The 21,268-nt window shown below is 34.3% G+C and overlaps 1 protein-coding gene across 2 annotated transcripts in view; it reads left to right on the forward strand.

The window, feature by feature from the left end:
* Mvd (mevalonate diphosphate decarboxylase) overlaps window positions 1-21,268 on the forward strand; it is a 56,819-nt gene that overhangs the window by 14,709 nt on the left and 20,842 nt on the right. For both annotated transcript variants that reach the window (XM_081729024.1, XM_081729025.1), the window contains exons 2-4: window positions 6,042-6,112; window positions 8,588-8,655; window positions 18,494-18,540. In XM_081729024.1, the coding sequence (XP_081585150.1) occupies window positions 6,042-6,112; window positions 8,588-8,655; window positions 18,494-18,540 (186 nt within the window). The remainder of the gene's footprint in view (window positions 1-6,041; window positions 6,113-8,587; window positions 8,656-18,493; window positions 18,541-21,268) is intronic.

A 21,268-nucleotide genomic window follows, 5' to 3' on the forward strand; every position in this document is an offset into this window, starting at 1 on the left:
TACCACTTGAAGAAAATTGGAATAACAGGTTTTCATATGCTCCTATATTTCCTACTTTTCCTATATATTTGCATCTCTTCCTATAAACTCCTATATTTCCTACATTTTAACGAAACCACGTATATTTTTTGTGACATTGCTACTTCCACTGTGAGCATATCATAAGGAAATAAGGTGTGGATAGTTGGAGGGCCTTTTTGTCTCCACAGTAGGGTGATTGACTGGAGACTGTGTTTCGTCCTTTCCTGCTTATTGTCTAAAGATAATTACACCAAACAATATACAGTTAGCGCAAAAAGTATTCATACACCTACAAAAATGGAACAAAAAATAAACTTTTTTCTTTATATTCATTAAGAAGTTCTATGGAGTAGTGATTTTAAAGACTTACAAATAATTTATATAGGTATATCAATAATTTTTGCACTAACTGTAGCAAATAATTGTAAAATGTTACATATATAGTCAAATCTTTTCTGATGCAGATCCTTTTTACACTATCCTTATGGTCGTTGCTTAGTACTGGTGAACTAACTATGAAAACACTAAGAAACTCGTATAAAATTTTGCAACGAGATAATTACCCATATAGTTATATTTAGAGTAGAATGTATGTTCATAGAACAATTGGTGTAATTTCCATGTTTTTTTTTTTTTTTTAAATTATTATTTCTAACTATTGGATAATTGAAATATTCCTTCCAGTAGGTAGAAATATTGTTATATGAGTTTCTTTTTTCTTGTTTGTTTCAAAATGTTCCAAATGCACAAATATTCCTTCAAAATGTTCCAGGAAATAATTAAAATGTTCCTTTTTCAGAGCTTCACAAAACCTCCTATATGTTTTCGTGATTTCCTTCTTTTTTTTTCCATTAGCATTGGAAAGGCTGGAATAAGGAAATTACTATGTCACACCAATATCAAGCGTAGCCGGAAGCGTTTTGGTTTTGTTGGTCGGGGAGGGGGCGCTAATATGAGTTTTTACCCCAGCAACATCTGGTTGCGTCGCTGATACGTGAACAGCGTCAGGGGGCAAATTGTGAGAATTCAAAACTGGAAATGGTGTTTGATACCTCTGAAGACGAAATTATCCTGTTAAGAAAAAAATATTTTATAATAATAATTCTACTAGAAAAATCTATTTGAATTTTGCATATTTTCAGTAACAATCTTGTATAACATTTCTTTTTCATCCTACAGAAAAATGACCATATAAAAAATATTTGCTTTTTATGAAGAATATTTTTTGTCTCGTAGAATTTTTTGATGTCTGTAATGGTTTTAAGTAATCCCCCCCCCCAAAAAAAAAAATTGGCCGTTATTTTCCAAGATGGCGGCCAGAGCACAAGTTGGATTCTAGGGGACTTTTAGTATTTTCATTAGTATGAGCTAATAAACAAATATACCAAGTGTCAACTTCCTTCTAATTTGTTAGGTCGATTTTCCTCAAATTCCTCGTCTATATTGTATCTTCGTAGCACTCTTTTTGTTTGTTTAACTAGTCTGGTTTGGTCTGTTTTACTCTCCTTGGGTAAACGGCTCCTGAACGGGACATGTTATCATCTGCATGATCTTCAAATACACTCTCAATAATTAGTCAGGTTTCTAGCCTCAGCAAGCCATTATCGCACTTCACATCTCTCAACAACTGGTGTTTCATGGTTGAATGAACTTTCTCTTTTTCCTGAAATCAGCATTGCAACCTTCTGTCTTAAGGTAAAAAAATTTAAATCTAAATATTTAACAGAATAAGGAGATACCACTAATAAATTTAATTTCAAGAGTACACTAAGTAATACGAAGTACATCGCACATAATCTTATTATTAACTTCCTAGTAATGATAGGAAACAAGACTTGAAACTTAAGGCTTTTATAAGATTCAGGAGTAGTAGTTAACTCTTGCGAGCGACATCTTTCTGGACTATCTTCTGAAACGTAAATCAGTTTTATCAAAAACGACTCAGGAGATTCTGCTTACATTTCATAAATAAATATTTAAATCCAATAACCCAAGAATAATGTGTAAAACAAATCCTTATTTAAAAATATGCAGGAAAGGTAATTTCCTGTTAGGGCTTTTTTTTTTTTTTTTAATACGGCATGCGATTTTATTGATACTTCCTTCAACTTGCAGAAATAACTCTGTTTGGGATTGCAATAGCCTACATCAAGTTTACGTGAGGTAAAAGGAGTAAATTCTACCCGATGTTGCACGTTTGAACATGCTCATACAAAATAATTTTCCAGTGAAACCTACCGAATAAATTACTCAATTTATTTAAAATATGTGTACATTTATCTTCTTTATCGCATTCAAACAATCCTCACTTGTTGCGATTGAAAATAGTAGGATAAACAGGAACAAACACCCCAGACTTTGGGATTTCCATATTTTAAATAATATAATAAGAAAATAATTTTCTGTGAAGACGTTCGCCAAAATTGCTTGATTTTGACATAATAAAGAGTATAGTTTGTTTATGGCTTAACAAACATCCCAATACATGTAGTTAAAATAGATGAAGGCCCCCTTATTCTCCCGATATTTTGAAAGTTATTTCCGCGATAACTTTCGTGAAAAGTATTCGCTTTTGAACAACATAGTGTATATATATTGCTTGCGATTTAAATTAGTGAAGAATGGGGATAATCCTAGGTAGGTCATCCCACTGGCACTTGAAAGTCTCTTCAATGGTAACTTTCGTTAAAAAAAAAAAAAAAAATGCAATATGTGCATTGTAGTATATTATTTCTGACGTCTCAAATTTGCCACAATTTCTTTGAGTTTAAAATTTTCAAGACATCTTTCAAGCTTTTTTTCCTTTTTCCGCAGCGCGGCTATATGAGACTTGGACTACAGCTTAATGTCGAATCCGAACCACTATCATTCAATAATCTCCTGCCGGGAATCGAACCCGGGGCCTCGTCCACCTAAAGGGCGCGAGCTAGACATAGACCTGCTGGGGGGGCTTTCCATCTATAGACGTAGCCAGAACTTTTCGTATAGGTATGCACAAAGGTAATTAATTCCTGTTCTCCATCTTACTATAACGTTCTTAGGTGCTCATTTGATCTAGCTTTAAGTGGATTTCGAAAACATAAAATGTTATTTTAAGGAATCATTCCGTTTCCTTTGGCCTAGCCGGCATAATGTGGGACGTTAAACTGAATGAATAATGACAAAGGGACGCATATTTACCCTGCAATTTTTAAGTTTTAAGTACGCCAATGTAGTGGTAATAATTTATACACTACCATTACACTGCCAGTCCTAAGCCTGGATAAAGTGTGAAGGGAAGTTGACATCGCGCCTCGAGGTTGTAGCCTACTTAGTACAACCTACTAGTAGACAGCATATAATTTATCGTGACATTTTATAAATGACAATATCGCATGTTATAAATTCATGTGGATATTCTCAGCAGTATTTTGCCTAAGATGTGCTAACACACTGAATAATCTCTTGAAAAAAACATCCAAATTTAAGGCGCCAAAAACTGGAAATCGCCCCCCCCCCCCAAAATAAAGACTGTTTTAAAATGTTAAATTACACTCGAATATTAATCTAGCAAACAGTAGGAAATATTTTTCATACTGCTACTTCTATTATTATTATTATTATTATTATTATTATTATTATTATTATTATTATTATTATTATTATAAGCATCGCCGATTTTCTTCTGACACGGTCTTTTTTTTTAGTTTAATGTTCCATGATTATGCTTCGAGGCAGTGGCATAGAGAGGGAGGCTCACCCAGCTCGACCTCCCCCTTAGTGGCGTAATATCGAATATGATTTTGTATTCTTATTTGTGATTCCGATGTTTTGACTTTTTAAAAAATATAATTTATCATCACAAAATGTATTTTAAAGTCATGTTCAAAAGAATAACTTCTTCATTCTTGATTGATTTTAAACTCAAGAAAATTGTGGCAAATTTGAGGCATCAGAAATAATATACTACAATGCACATATTGCATTTTTTTTTAACGAAAGTTACTTTCAAGTGCCAGTGGGATGACCTACCTAGGATTATCCCCATTCTTCACTAATTTAAATCGCAAGCAATATATATACACTATGTTGTTCAAAAGCGAATACTTTTCAAGAAAGTTATCGCGGAAATAACTTTCAGAATATCGGGAGAATAAGGGGGCCTTCATCTATTTTAACTACATGTATTGGGATGTTTGTTAAGCCATAAACAAACTATACTCTTTATTATGTCAAAATCAAGCAATTTTGGCGAACGTCTTCACAGAAAATTATTTTCTTATTATATTATTTAAAATATGGAAATCCCAAAGTCTGGGGTGTTTGTTCCTGTTTATCCTACTATTTTCAATCGCAACAAGTGAGGATTGTTTGAATGCGATAAAGAAGATAAATGTACACATATTTTAAATAAATTGAGTAATTTATTCGGTAGGTTTCACTGGAAAATTATTTTGTATGAGCATGTTCAAACGTGCAACATCGGGTAGAATTTACTCCTTTTACCTCACGTAAACTTGATGTAGGCTATTGCAATCCCAAACAGAGTTATTTCTGCAAGTTGAAGGAAGTATCAATAAAATCGCATGCCGTATTAAAAAAAAAAAAAAAGCCCTAACAGGAAATTACCTTTCCTGCATATTTTTAAATAAGGATTTGTTTTACACATTATTCTTGGGTTATTGGATTTAAATATTTATTTATGAAATGTAAGCAGAATCTCCTGAGTCGTTTTTGATAAAACTGATTTACGTTTCAGAAGATAGTCCAGAAAGATGTCGCTCGCAAGAGTTAACTACTACTCCTGAATCTTATAAAAGCCTTAAGTTTCAAGTCTTGTTTCCTATCATTACTAGGAAGTTAATAATAAGATTATGTGCGATGTACTTCGTATTACTTAGTGTACTCTCGAAATTAAATTTATTAGTGGTATCTCCTTATTCTGTTAAATATTTAGATTTAAATTTTTTTACCTTAAGACAGAAGGTTGCAATGCTGATTTCAGGAAAAAGAGAAAGTTCATTCAACCATGAAACACCAGTTGTTGAGAGATGTGAAGTGCGATAATGGCTTGCTGAGGCTAGAAACCTGACTAATTATTGAGAGTGTATTTGAAGATCATGCAGATGATAACATGTCCCGTTCAGGAGCCGTTTACCCCTCTCCTTTCCTTTGCGCCGACGGGGTGTCTAAATCTTAACTGTGAATCAAAATACATAAGCTGCCACCGCGAATCAAACCTGAGACCATGCGCTTTAGCCGCTTGGCCATAAAGAGGCATTGGATTTGGTTAGGAAGTCGAAATGGAAAATCCCATGTGCCTCTTTATATCGGTACCAGTTTAAAGGGGTTAACAGTTAAGTTTAAAGAGGGTGACAAATAGTTATCAATTTCTTATGTGTCGATCATGAATGAGTCATAGACGGTAATTCGCCTGTGACCAGAGTACCTATTTTTATATTCTTATTGACGACTTTTCTGTGTATCCGTATGTGTAGCAGTATCATCGTGACACTTCTCGACGACGTTATCCCTTCGTGTACATTTAGTATGAAACTACGCATATTTCTTTTTCGTTTCTTTACCAAATTCGTTTGAGATTTACTGTGATTCTATCATCATTTGTGTTTTCACTCGTTTCATTGTAATAATAGCGTATGCAGCCTCTTCTTACATCACGGCGGTTGTCTCTTATTTATTCATTTTCACTTTTTTCCATTTCCGGTTTATTGCTTAAATACAATATTGCTGAGCTGCTGTTGAAGTATTGAATGTCCTAAAGTGTTTCTTTCAGTTTTAGTGGTTGTTCCGTCCTCTTTCTTCAATACTATATCCTACACAGTGGGGATGTATAATACTACTATTTTCTTTTATTTTACATTAATTTGAAGATGATATTTAAATAATTATATCAGTGAAACTTTACGCTGTGGACAAGTGAGCTGTGATACAATTCTACTGTAATGAATTTTATATTAGATATTCATATTTTTCCTGTTTTGTTTGCGTACTAACATTTAATTATTATTTATTTTTTGCAGGGGGTAAAAGGGATGAAAAGCTTATCCTTCCCTTAAATGATTCTATCAGTGGAACTTTAAGCTGTGAACAGGTGAGCTGTGATGTAAAAGAATAATTTTATTACAGATAGTAATCGGTAATACAAGACTATAATTAGGTGTAATGACAATTTCTTTTTGCGTTTTCTAATATCAAAAAGATCAGATAAAAGTCGAGAAATACAACAAAAGCTGCGTTTCATATTCTTTGTCAATTTTCGGTGTTAATTTCTTGAGACGAAAGCAAGATATTGTAACATGTAGTTTTGCCTTCTTTGTTTTTACAATAGTTATAAATAATAATATGTATTCTGTTCCTATTAAATACGAGATTTCTCAAAATCTTAATAGGAGATAACCATATTGATTTATTGACATCTTATTTTACTAGTATTTCGTACTGTGGACAATAACTTAGGGGTAGAGCGCCTCACTTTTGGTGGGTGAGATCCCTGTTTCGATTCCAGCTTCCACCAAGTGAGCTTTGTGGTGGATAAACAACGTGTGTGTGGCTTCTCTCAGGGTTCTTCCGTTTGCTTCCATTGTTAGTATCATCTTCCTTAACCTCGTGCATAAACATGAGGCAAACTTAAAATAGGCAAAACCTCTATTATGTTAAAACTAATTTGTATCTTAAACTATAAATCATTATGAAAAGACTTAACAGTAGAAACATTTTATACATCTATTCATTATATGTAAGTGCGCTTTGATATAACATTGAAATGAGCTCATAACTTAAAGTTTACAAGATGTTCATTTTTCATAACGAGTGCCGAATTTTAAAGTATAACTAACTAACTCTATGGCCTATGGAACCCGGAGGTTCAATGCCGCGTTCACAAAAGCTCTCCACTGACTTCTATCCTTAACTAACTGCATCCAGTTTCTACTTTGTATTCCAATCTGTGCGAGATCCATCTTAATATTGTCCTCCCATCTGCGCCTAGGTCTTCCTAATGGTCGTTTTCCGATTGGTCTTCCAGTCAAGACTTTGAAAGCGTTTCTACTTTCTTCCATTCTAGTTACATGACTCGCCCACCTAAGCCTCGTAGACTTGACGACCCTAACAATGTTGGGTAAACCATATAAATTTTGTAGTTCCTCGTTATGAAATTTCCGCCATTCCCCATTCCCGTTCCCCTTGGGTCCGAGTATTCGTCTCAGGATCTTGTTCTCAAATACTTTCAGTCTATGTTCTTCCCTCAGAGTAAGCCACCATGTTTCGCAACCATACAGAACAACAGGCATGATTATCGTTTTGTATATTTTAAGCTTCAAATTCCTCCGCGACGACAAGAGAATTCGCGACGACAAGAGATTTTGAACCGAATAGTAACACGAATTCCCTGCTTTTAGTCTACATTTAATTTCTTCGTGAATATGATTTTCCTCTGTTAATATTGATCCTAGATATTTGAAACTATCCACTTTATCAAAAGTATTATTTAATATTTTAACGCACCCATAATTTGCTGTATTCCGGTCCCGACGCATTTCCATGCATTTAGTTTTCTCTGCATTTACTTCTAAACCCATGTTCCTACGAACGTTTAATAAGATCTCTGCATTTCTTTCTATTGTTCTCCTATCATCCCCTATTAAATTTACATCATCAGCATATGCCATAACCTGGTGAATACCGTTCAACTGTAGGCCCTGGTTGCTACCTTTGATTTTCCTTATAGCGTATTCCAGAACGAAGTTAAATAATAATGGCAACAACGCATCTCCTTGTTTCAGGCCATTTTCGACTTGAAAGCTCTTGGACAAAAAATTTCCTACCCGGACTTTTGGGATTCATTTAAACATATCTTAATTAATCTAATTAGCTTTCTCGGTATTCCAAGTTCTGTAAGAACGTTGTATAATGTTTCTCTCCTAACCGAGTCGTACGCCTTTCTAAAATCAATAAATAGTTGATATACCGGGGTATTGTATTCCCACTTTTTTTCGAGCATTTGGCGAATGGTAAATATTTGGTCGATAGTTAATCGATTTCGTCTAAATCCGCACTGATAATCTCCAATAATTTCATCTGCGTATGGGGGTCAGTCTTGCTAATAGATTATTTGAAAGGATTTTATAGAATGTTGACAGGAGAGAAATGCCTCGATAATTATTACAGTCAGTTTTGTCGCCTTTCTTGTGAATTGGAACAATGATTGATTCTTTCCACTCAGGAGGCAAATTTCACATTTTTCATACTCATATGATTGTTTGTATATCATGCATCATATCATGGCTCTTTTCCTATGAAATGTACAGAATTGTTGAGAGCTGTAAAATTTCTAAGAATTTTTTTTTCTTTTTGCTAAAATTAATTTTATAAATAGCAAGAGAATAGAAAAAAAATATCAAGTAAATTATTGGAGCGAGCTTTGTTGATAGCGTCATAATATATGCCCCTATTCGTAACAGCAGGTATATATTAGTGAAGTAACAACGTATGACTTCTTCATTTTATTAAAATCATTTTCTTCATGTCATCTGATAAAATTATATTATCTATCTTCTTTATATTTCAGATGCATGCCAAGACTACTGTGATGGCGAGTCCTCAATTTACAAAAGATAGACTTTGGTTGAATGGCAGGTAAGTAATTTCCTGTCATATTTAATTTACAGGTAAGTGATTCAGTCTAAAGTTATTACTTAAATTGTGTTAAACTGCATTGCACGTGAAAATACATATCAGAAAATCTGAGTTTCCACCTTCCAGCTCAAGTTAAGTTGTGTATAGTGTGGGTGGTGGAAGGGAAGCCAAACCTGAATTCAGTCAAATCTTTTTGTTTTCGATTATCATCTTCTCGTGTCATAACATGAGCATAACATCTCAGGAGTTGCTGTTGAATATTTTCCTTCAGGTCTGGTGTTTTTACTCTTCGTTCATTCACATCACATCATCTTAGCATTTTCATTTCCAACATCCTCATTCTCTTTGCGTTCACCGTCAAAGCTAGCCGGAATAACCGTGGGACGTAAAATTTAAAAATTTCATTTCTTCTGTATTCGATGATATTATTTTTATACCTATATTATTGTTATTCTTACTACAGTTATATGCATTATCTTCAGCGTAACTGCAATCTTTTTATCGTAAAGAGTTGCTGCAATTTTACTTCCAATAAATAGAAATATTTTATCCAGAGCAATAGGCTTATCTATTAAAACGAAAGTAATGTGTAGCAGTTTCAACAGCTTAACATTTTCTTCATCAGACACTCGATGAAAAAAGAAAACGTCCTAGGAACCCAGATATGTAGCCAAAAATAAAACGCTCGGCGGACTTTTGCTTTTTCTAGAAATCCAAGTGTTATATTTTTCCCTTTCTAATACTTGTCTAACTGGCCATCTATCTCAAATTTAATACCAGACACCTATCCCTCCCCATACCCTTAAATGCATAGCAACGTAACCAGGATAATAAAGATATTCCATACTAGAACTACAGGTAAATATTATAGAATAACAATAACAATATACAGTGTATAGGGAAAATTTTAGACCCGTTTTCTTTCTTCGATTTGTTTTAACACTTTACCGCACAGCTCATGTATCAACATTCCATTTGTCTAGTTCATTAATTTGTCACTTCATTCTCTCTTTATCCATCGTGCTTCCTTCTCAGTCGGTATCATTATCGTATTCTCTCTTTCCAATCCTTGGATCCCTTCCTAATTCATCTAGTGGCCCGTATCTTTAACGTGTTTGTAAATAGTATTGTTCTCTCTCTTCTGCCTCACATCGTCCCTACGCTGTTTCACTCTTTCTAAGTCCCCCCCCCCCTGTTTTCCCAATGTAATTCGTATCAAAATTCTTGTACTCAACCTTATACGAAACACTTTCGTCTTCTTCACACATGTCTCTCAGCCCTTTACTCCTTAACTACGTCCCGAACTCATCTTCCTCCTTTCCTGTACGTCCTTATTCCATAGCTTTTTAGCTCTGCCATCTTCTCTCCAATACTCTCTATCCCGCCTCATTCTTCCCCTCCTCTTCCTTTTTTCTTTTCCCCTTCCTATCCTTCTTTCGTCTTCTAATTTCATTTTCCTTAATATTTCATTGTTGTAATCGTTCCTTTCTAGATTGTGAAACTTGTTTACGTTTTCCTTTTTTCTCCCTTCTTCGGTACTGTCTTCTCTATTTTCCTCTTCATATGCTTATAAAGTTACTTTTGTTGCTGTTATCTACATCGCTTCTTTAATGACAGTAAATCCCCGCCGCACTTTCAACTTTTCGACTCTGTTTCATTCGATACTGACTTCCTTATCTATGTTTTGTCCTTATTGTTCGATTGGTCTAAAACACCTTAAGTGATTTTTTTTAATGCTCTTTCCATCTAGAATCACACTACGTACACAATTTTCTTCCTAATACAGCACATACTTCTTCATACTTCTGCTTCCCTGTAATACATTGTGCTGATCCAACTCCTCTTTTGTCCCATTCTTGATTCGGCACATAGTACAATATAAGTTATATAAAACATACACGGGTGCGTTTCTTCTTTTTAATCGACTTCGAAAGAAGGAGAAGGTTCAGTTCGACCCATACATTTATCTATCTATCTATCTATCTATCTATCTATCTATCTATCTATCTATATATATATATATATATATATATATATATATATATATATATATATATATATATATATATATATATATATATATATATATATATATATATATATATATATATATATATATAAAATATACAGGGTGTCCCAAAAATCACCGAACCCAATGTTTAAGACAATAACTAAAAAACTGAATGGAATAAGAAGGAACGCTCTTTGCAACAGAAAACCCTATATATTGAGAAAATTTTCAGACACAGATATGTTTCTTGCCATGCATGATTTAATAATAAACATTAAAAATGTAGCCAGAGTCGGGAAAATTTTTTTTTGCAAGTCGATTATACTGAATTACAGAAGCCATTCCCGTAATTTTTTCAACACTTCTCAATACAACCGAACAATCTGGATGCCCATATATTGAATTTGCCAGAAAAAGTACATTGATGAAGTCTTACAAACATTGCACACGTGTACTATTGAGCTATTCACAAAATCCATGTTTTTACAATAATATGAACCACGCTGACAACAGTGCTGCTGTCAAGTGTCACTGACAGATGCGTTTGACCTCTAGCTAGCACACTAAGGCACTTTTAATCATAAAGGAGAAAGTTGATTTTTTAAGGAAAAATCTGATAACGTACATGCACCTTGCAACCCTGAAATGTAGCGATTAATTTTTTCATTTGTTTATGTGCCTAGAATAGTTGCTATCCAGTTAGCTGCCCGTTGGTCGATAGGTGTCCACTTTTGCTGAAGTGCTTTGTTTTTCAAAATGAAATTCTCTATGCAAGAAAGAGTGTATATTGTGGAACAAGACTTCCGAAGAGTGTCATATTCTGGGTAAGGGAAGCATTTAATGTGAAGTTCCCAAAGTCTCCTTTGCCACAGAAGTCAACCATTTTTTCCCTAGTTCAAAGGTTTCGCGAAACTGAATCAGTAGCAGGCAGGTTACGTTCAGGATGCCACTCTGTTTTGGTGACTGACGTTATGCAGCGTGTTAAACAAAGAATTGTAGTTTCACTAAAGAAGTCAGTTAGGAAGCTCGCCTCAGAATGTGATTTACGCAAGTCAACTGCACACATGGCTGTACTGAGACTAAAATTTTTTTCTATATAGAGTTCATGTTATGCATGAATTGAAAGATATGATTTTGCATTACGGTTGCGTCACTGTCGTTGGTTCCAATCTTTAATCAGTTTCAATTAGAAGGCTATTCTTGGTTTCAATTAGATGGCTATGTAAACCGCCAGAATTCGAGATTCTGGCACACACAAAACCCACACCAGTTGTATGAGTACTCCCAGAAAATCGAAGTGTTGTGCACAATATCGAGGCGTCGTACTGTCGGACAGTTATTCTTTGAGACAACAGTGGATATTGCTGTGTACTAGGATCTCATAATGCAATTCGTTGCTCTTCTGGAAGAAGATGAACGTGGTGCTTGGCTGCAACAAGATGGAGAGTAACTTGCCACACATCCGATTGACTTCGTATGCTGCGCGAATTTTTTGACGATCGTCTGATTTCCAAAGATTTATGACTCAGTCGCTCTCCAGATGTGATGTCTGCTGACTATTTCCTGGGTTACTTAAAAGGAAAAGTAAGCAAAATAAACCCAGGACCTGGGAGGATCTGAAAAGAAACAATACCAGGATAATTGGGATTATCGGTGCAGTAACCAACAGAAAGGTTTGATTTTGATTGATTTTGAGTTTTACGTCCCGTTCAGCAGCGAGGCTATATGAGACGTGGACCTACTGATTAACGTGGAATCCGAACCACATGAGCTCCCGCCGGGAATCGAACCCGGGTCTCCCACGCCAAAGACGCGTACGCTAACCGCTTAGCCCAAGAGAAAGGTGTCCGAAAATATCATAAAACGTACAAACTTATGTATCCAACAAAATGGTGGACATTTTGAACAATTACTTTGAACATTTCATGTGATTTGTAGTTATTTGTAAACTTCAGGGTTGCAAGGGGTATGTACATCAGATTTTTCCTTAAAAGATCAACTTTCTCCTTTTTCATTAAAAGTGCCTTAGTGTGGTAACTAGAGGTCAAACCTATCTGTCAGTGACACTTCACAGCAGCACTGTTGCCAGCGTGGTTCATATTATTGTAAAAACCTGGATTTTGTGAATAGCTCAATAATACACGTGTGCAGTGTTTGTAAGACTTCATCAACGTACTTTTTTTTTGTCAAATTCAATATATCGGCATCCAGATTGTTCGGTAGTATTGAGAAATGTTGAAAAAGTTTACGGGTATGGTTTCTGTGATTCAGTATAATCGATTAAAAAAAAATCCCGACTCTGGCAACATTTTTAATGTTTATTATTAAATCATGCATGGCAAGAAACGTGTTTGAGTCTGAAAATTTTCTCAATATATAGGGTTTTCTGTTGCAAAGAGCGTTCCTTCTCGTTCCATTTAATTTTTTAGTTATATTGTCTTAAACATCGGGTTCGATGACTTTTGGGACACCCTATATATATATATATATATATATATATATATATATATATATATATATATATAGATATATATATATATATATATATATAGAGAGAGAGAGGGGGAGATAACCATTTACCTTGATAAGTCCTTATAACTTTAAAACTAATTAATAAAAAAGCTGGAATTTTGTACAGTCCGTAGCAAAAAACCTGCAACATGAACATGTAAGTTTATTGCGAAATTACGTCTAAACACCCAGGGAATCAGCATAACGTATAAGTGGCACGAATCACGCCAGGAGAAAGTTCAGCGTCCTCCCCTGCACACTAATTTGGCAAAAGACTTCGTCGTTTCACAATAAACTTACATGCTCATATTACAGGTTTTTTGCTGCGGACTGTACCATGCAAATATCGGCAGGGAGGCATTACTTGACATGTTCTGTGATACCAGCAGGTTCACACTAAGCGCTTTTCATAGGCGTTTTTGGCGTAGGATGACCAGGTTCGATTAAGGATGGGAGCTCATATAGCTTAGATTCCACGATCTTTTGTAGGTTCACGTCTCATATAGCTTCGTTTCTGAAAGGGTCACTAAACTGAAAATCAAATCAAATCAAACCAAAACCACCAGGTTAACAGTGTTCCTGACCCAACATAAAGTTATACTTTTTCAAATATCACTGCGTCAGATTATTACATATATCAAATTTACATGTTAAACGAAAACTTACAATATCACATTTGTTGTTCAGTGTTATAACGAAGCTACGGTATCACAAACATCAAACTTTTGGTGCCCTCTACTACAGTAATAACTGCAGGCAAGTGAGGCGGACGAGGTAATATACATTCAAAGTACTTTAGTGTGTAATATTATGATTATGATACAGCGAATTTCGAATGAATAGGAAGGAAAGTAGAGGGGATTGAAAATTAGACTTTTTAGTTCGAAAAACTGTTCACATAAATATATAATCGAATTACGTCTTACTGTGCAGTTACATCAGCATGCTGCAAAATTAATCGATTTTGTGATATATATATATATATATATATATATATATATATAGGGTGAACGGTAGCTACGTGGACAAACTTGGACAGGTGATAGTACATCTAAAAAGAAGCAAAAACGTCCTAGTGAACATGGATGAAATTCCGTCCCGTTTAGGAGTGACAGAGTGTCGAAAGCGTGAGAACATGAACTTCAGAGGCCAACAGCTTAAAAACAATACATCGCAAAGAGTGAGGTTAAAAACGTCACTTAGAAAGTCATACCTACTCTATTGAAGAATGCATTTTTGAAACGCAGCTCTGCGGGCGCACGGGATTCCCCAAAGGAACGGAGGGATTCCCGGATATGCTATAAAGGAAAGAAGTGTCACACGTTGTTAATCCCGTGCGCACACGTAGCTGCGTTTTCAAACATGCATTTTTTAGTACAGTAGGTATGACTTTCTAAGTGACGTTTTTAACCGCACTCTCTACGATGTATTGTTTTCAACTTGTTGGCGTCTGAAGTTCATATTCCCACGCTTTCAACACTCTGTCATTCCTAAACGGGACGGAATTTCCCCCATGTTCACTATTACTCTTTTGCTTCTTTTTCGATATATTATCACCCGTCCAAGTTTGTCCATGTAGTTACCGTTCTGGCGGCACGCAACGGTACGATGTACCAGCACCTTTTTAATGAGAACGGAATATTTCCTCTTCTGTCTTAAAAAGGGGTTAACGAGAAACTTCGAAAATATCAAATAGTAAATATATAGTTCTGTTGAAAGTCAGAGTTTTTTCCGTTTCCTTTTTTCCCAAGAGAAAGAGTTGCAAGTCTTTGTTCCTTCTTAAAGTCGGTTAATTGTATTCAGGGACTAGAAATGTTTGAGTCCTGTCTCTTCGCTGGCACGCCCTCGTTTTTCCACTCCTTTTTTGCACGGTAATATAAACCAGAAAGGCTCTGAACCAACTTTTTTTTTTTTCTCAAAAAGACTGACCTTCTACAATGAAATAATCCCAACAAATTTGTCTGTCGCTGAAGCTGAAGTTCGACTAAACTTAAAACCAGTATAAAAATTGTGTTGGAACTCCACCTCTCTGCTTTCTCCGCAGAGTAGTCTTTGCTGAGCTCCTATTTTAATGTATCCAATTCATTGTTTTTATTGACTATTAGGAAGGAGATTAAGTTAAAACATCTAGATTTTTTCGCAAGGTTTATGTTTATCGATTTATTTAGTAGATGTTTGTAGAAATTTTCGTAGAATGATTAGTATTCGGAAGAACATTATATGAACAATGTACTGTGTATGTGTTGTTATTGAAATTCAGTATTTGTGAAATTCTTGATGTCTTTTAAAAGCAAACAATAGCAACTTACTTTCTTCCGTTTACAAAAAGAAAGAAAGAAAAACGAAATAAATCACTAAGAAACATTGATTACCATTACGTTTATTGTATTATAAAATTAGGATGTAAGAATCAGACTTTTTTAAAGCATTTTTGTGTATGTTTACTTAAGAACTTTTAGTTATAAGACTGCAGTGATATGCTACTGGACAATATTATTACATTGTAAATCATAATAAGAATAGACTGTATTGTTTACGTGCTGAGAACAGCTAAAATATAGCACTTTGTCTTATTCTACATTATTTCAGCACTATAAGTGATAAATTATGATTAAATCATTAACATAAATTATTATTAATAAAAACACTAACAGTGTATGTAGTCTATATAAATTAGTAAAAAAAAAAAAAAAAAAAAGAGAGAGATCAAAAATTAAAATAAAAATAAAAACTACTAAGTTACATTAAAAATTCTAAAATAAAAACATATTTTAGAATATGTATTCATTACAGCTTGTTAAAATCATAGAGATTAAAATATGTTTCCTATTATGTGGTTGCAATAAAATTTTTACCCTTATACCCTATTATTACGTAAATATAGACTAGACCAAAATTAATCATTGGTGTCCATTTTAGGATCACTCAGTAGTATGTTTCTAAGTGGAGGAGTATTACGTAAATATAGATTATACCAAATTTTTTTAGTGTTTTTCTAAATAATTTATTTTGAAAGTCGTGAAAGTGTATTCATGGATACAACAAGGATACAAATCACTTTGAAAACAAACATCTGAAGTGAAAGGGAAAACAGAAACTATTTGTGTAACAAAAATGTACACGTTCCTCAAAATATTTATGACAATAGTAACAACAACTTCCATATCGACTTCACAGAAAACTACTTTTTGTGGTCAGGATAGTCCAAAAATAAAGTACAAAAAGATGTAAAGTGAAAAACAAATGTGTATATAATCTCCGGTAAGTTCTAATAGAGGAGGAGTTGTCTGTACTCGACGAGACTTTGCTAGTCGCGTTTACCGTCCGTTAAGTCGGGAGTCAATTATTTGTCTTGTTGTAATACTATTGAATTTCTGTATGGGATCAATCATGTAATTTAAACCATTTCTTTAATGTTTCTACTTAGCATAAAATAATTACTAGTAGTAGCATTGGTCCATTTAATATTCCTCAAACACCTTAAGCCTTTGTGCCAAAACTCATATTTATTTATATTTACATATGTTGTTACAAGTTGACACACAATCATAGTCAACGTCTTGCGAATAAAATCAGAAAAACAAACACACTGCTGAACAAGACTGCACTTATTTAATATAAAAACACATTTACACTGTGTAAATGTGTTTTTATATTAAATAAGTGCAGTCTTGTTCAGCAGTGTGTTTATTTTTCTGTTACAAGTTAACTCATTATTTAATTATGGTTTGTCATTAATCACATAAATCAAAAAATAAAGTTCATTTAAAATAACAGAAGTTATGCATTAACTTTAATTTCTATATTTGTAACAAATTTATGTAGTTTATTGTAAATGTTTATATAATCATGTAAGCTAATCAGTTCAGTTTCCATGCAGACTCTCATGTCTCGCCTTATTACATATATTCTAATTTTGTTGTAAAAACCAATCCAGCCTACTCTGTCTCATTAGTCCATAATGTTCAAATAAACTAATAAACTAAAAACAACTGTAATTATTAAACTACTTTAGTAGTATTAAAATCCCTATTCTCTTTCACACACATAATAAAGTAATTGCATGTTAAATATAAGTTGATATTTATTAAATGCATAAGTTTAAGTTAATTAAATTATAATCAGCGTAACAAATAACAAACACTACCATTTATTATATCATTATTATGCATGTTAAGCGTACTAAATAACTCTTTATCACGTGTTATAGCTCCCCGGCTGGTAGATTTTACCAGAGATTATGTACACACTTGTTTCTCACTATACATATATTTGTTGTATATTTTTGGACTATCCTGACCACAAAAAGTTGTTTTCTGTGACGTCAATATTGAAGTCCTTGTTACTATCGTCACAAATATTTTGATAAAGGTGTACATTTTTGTTACACAAATAGTTTCTGCTTTCCCTTTCACTTCAAATGTTTGATTTTTTAAAAGTGATTTGTATCCTTGTTATATCCGTAAATACACTTTCAAGACTTAGGGGCCGCGGTGGCTCAGTGGTAGAGCGTTCACCTCTGGTGCATGGGGTCCCGGGTTCAAACCCTGCTCCCGCCAAGTGAACTTTGTGGTGGACAAACACCGTGTGCGTGGGTTTCCTCGAGGTTCTCCCGTTTCCTTCCACTTTCTTCATTCCACCATTTCATTCATTACTCATCATCACCGTCTCCTTTAGCCTCACCGCCATAACCGTGGGACGTAAAACTCAAAGATTTCATTTCATTTCATTACACTTTCAAGACTCTTTTAAAATATATTGTTTAGTAAAAACACTAAAAAATTTTGGTCTAGTCTATATTTACGTAATAACTATGTTGGAACTTTAAAATCCACATTTTTAAAAATATGGTCCGAGGTACATCGATTGTCAAGTATCTTTTTTACAAATACAGAACAGAGCCAATCAATTTTCTCCTGTCAGCCAATCGTTCCAATTTAAAGTATGTTTTCCAATATTCATACGTGCTAGAGTAATAGTCCAGTCCTAACTTAAAACCGAGTATTATAATAAAACATTTTTGAACCATTTCAAGTTTGTTAAGGAGAGTATTTGTTAGAGTGTTTCTAGTCACCGATGCATATTACCATCTGAATGACAAAAAGCAGGCAGTAATAATAATAATAATAATAATGTAGTACCCTGAAACGTATATAAGTTTTTAACCATTGTAAACCTGAGATCTCGCGTACCGGCATCTTTATTTTTAGAAATAAAACGATATATATATATATATATATATATATATATATACGAATTCGTTTTGTCAATTGAAACATATGTATAATGTATAATGTAATTTGTGCTCTCTTTTAGAGAAGAAGCTCTAGATAATCCAAGACTACAGAATTGTTTCAGAGAAAGTAAGTTAAAAACTAATTTCTTTAAGTGTAATATTCTGGAAGAGTTTTTTTTTTTTTTTTTATTATTATTATCAGTATTCATAGCCCTAAAGACACATTTCTTATTTCACTTTCATCTTAGCATTTATAATAGAAACATAATTCATCTGTAAAAAAAATTCTGCAAACAAGGAGAGATTTGCGTGTTTTCACTCTGAAATATATTAATTGGTTTCTAACCTATAAGTAAATGTAAGTTGAATCCCAGAACCAACTCGTTTCCTTGTGCGTGGTATTATCGATAGGGCCCAAAACAAATAAAGTTGTTAAGATATAAGATATGTTTCATAGTGCAGTCAAATTACCAAAAAGTAAGGAAAAAGGAGTAACAAGCTGAAAATTGGTACAGTCCGCAGCAAAAAACCTGCAAGATGAGCATGTAAGTTTATTGTGAAACTACACCTAACAGCGCAGGAAATTAATATAACGTCTAAGTGGCACGAATCACACCAGGAGAAACCTTGGCGTCCTCCCGTGCACACTTATTTTAGAGCAAAAGACTTCGTCGTTTCATAATAAACTTAAATGCTCATGTTGCGGGTTTTCTGCTGCGGACTGTACAAATGTTGGGAATGATAATCTAAAGAACATACTAAAAGTCCCCTGCAATCCCAAGCGACCTTCGCCGCCCTATTGGAAAATGGGAGCTGGAAGTATCCAATGAACAATACCAAGATGAAAATAGCAATATCTTCGCTATGGTTGAACATAAAGAGATAAATTTAGTGTCGTTTTACGGAACATACATAACAATATTTTTTATAGAGAAACAATTTTTCATAAAACGGATACTTTTAGAAATATTTGGCTCTAAATTCTAAAATTCCGAAAACTACCGTCAAACTGATTTAAAATTTTATTGAACTTATGAAGTAATTATCAACGAATTAAAATTTGACATAGATGTTAAAGATTACTTAAATGACATACTAAAATCCCACAACTTCTTCGTTCGCTTTACTGGAAAATGTCCAAATGTCGGAAGTAATTGAAAGATAATATTTTGTTAAGTGAAATACAAAATCTGGATCGGGCTAAATATTTGAGAAACTGTAAATGCAGTCGATCCAAAGTCAACTGTGATCAATTTTGATGAGAGAGACGAAACATGACGTGTTTATGGGTCGTCCGCCATCTTGGAATCAACTTGTTTATTTTAAATGGCAACATGGTCACGTAACATATTAAACAACATCATTATTCGAAGAGAAACCCAACGGTAAGGTTATTTTTCCAAACCCTACGACGGTTTTGAAGTTGTTAACATATTTAGGATATTCTTACGTGTGAAATGCTGTAAAATGTGCTGTACGAAGGATATTAGTAGTTTCGAATTGAAGGATAAAAAAAAAAAAAAAAAGCTTTGTAACATATCACTTACGTAATCTTTAATAACCAGGAAGAGGGAGACAGAGTTAGAACAAATAAGACAATTATAATCACATGACATGTTCAGCATACCCACCGTTGTGTTCTATGCACATCCTTAACCGTGCGACCAGTGTTTGTGCACTCTGCGAAGCATAGTTGGTGATAGTTTTTCAGAGGCCGTAAAGATTCTCCTTTTCAGGTAGCCAATGCCATTAATTTTACACTGGTAAACAATAGCTTTAAAGTGTCCCCAAAGATAGAAATCCAATTGAGTTAATTCGGGAGACCTTGCTGGCCACTCAAGTGTTCCATACCAATCTATCCAGCAATCGGGAGTGTGTTCATTGAGCCGTCGATTACATTACTACCAGAATACGGCGGTGCCCATCTTGTCGCCAATATTGATGAAATCACCCTTCCTCGTTCAAAAAAGTGGCATAATAGTGTTTTCAAGCATATCCGTATTGTGCAGTATCCAAGGCCCCATTAATAAAAAGAGCTCCAATAGGTCCCATCAATGAAAACACATCCAATAAGTTTTCCGCCTCATATTCCACACTACACCATTACCTTACCTGCACCTTGCATCTTTGATGCATGTATCTAATTAAGATTTGTATTAGTCAAGTACCGAACATGTTGCCCAGTACCGAGAAATCCTACGGTAAAGTGTTTTTTTAATGTGCAACGGTTTTCAAGTTGTGAATGGATTTAGGATAGATTATATTATCATTTAGGCTTAGTTTTGTTATGTGTGGAACGTTGTATAGACGGGAACCGACTGTCTCGTTACTTTTTTCTTGTAGTTAGGACAGGATGCTAACTCGAGAAGAAAGAATCGAAATTATCTTTTTTGGCTGGAGGACGCAGTTCAGCAATAACAACAGCTGTCTTCAAAGAGCGACATCTTAATCGCAAGCTAGTAACACACAGTGCTGTACGAAAACTAATCCGCAAATTCAGCGCAACGGGAAATGTTGAGATTTGTCTCAATCAGGACGACCACGAAATGCAATAGTCCAGGCACATCAGCAGCTGTGTTGGGTATATTGATGAAAAGTCCTACGAAGAATGTGCGACGTATATCAAGTGAACATAATGTTAGTGTCAAAAGTGTTCAAAGAATATTGAAAAGGGAAAAGTGCACTCTTAAAAATTACAGTTGAAACAAAAACTGTCAGAGGGTGATCCTGATAGATCAATGAAGTTTTGTGAGTAGGCGTTGGCCCAGATTGCTCGTGACCCATTATTTCCTCATAACATTGTTTTTAATGCTGATGTAAATTTCTATGTAGCAGGTGAGATTAACAACCAAAAT

This window comes from Thermobia domestica, chromosome 10 (genome assembly GCF_964235325.1).
Source record: "Thermobia domestica chromosome 10, izTheDome1.hap1.1, whole genome shotgun sequence".
NCBI lineage: Eukaryota > Metazoa > Arthropoda > Insecta > Zygentoma > Lepismatidae > Thermobia > Thermobia domestica.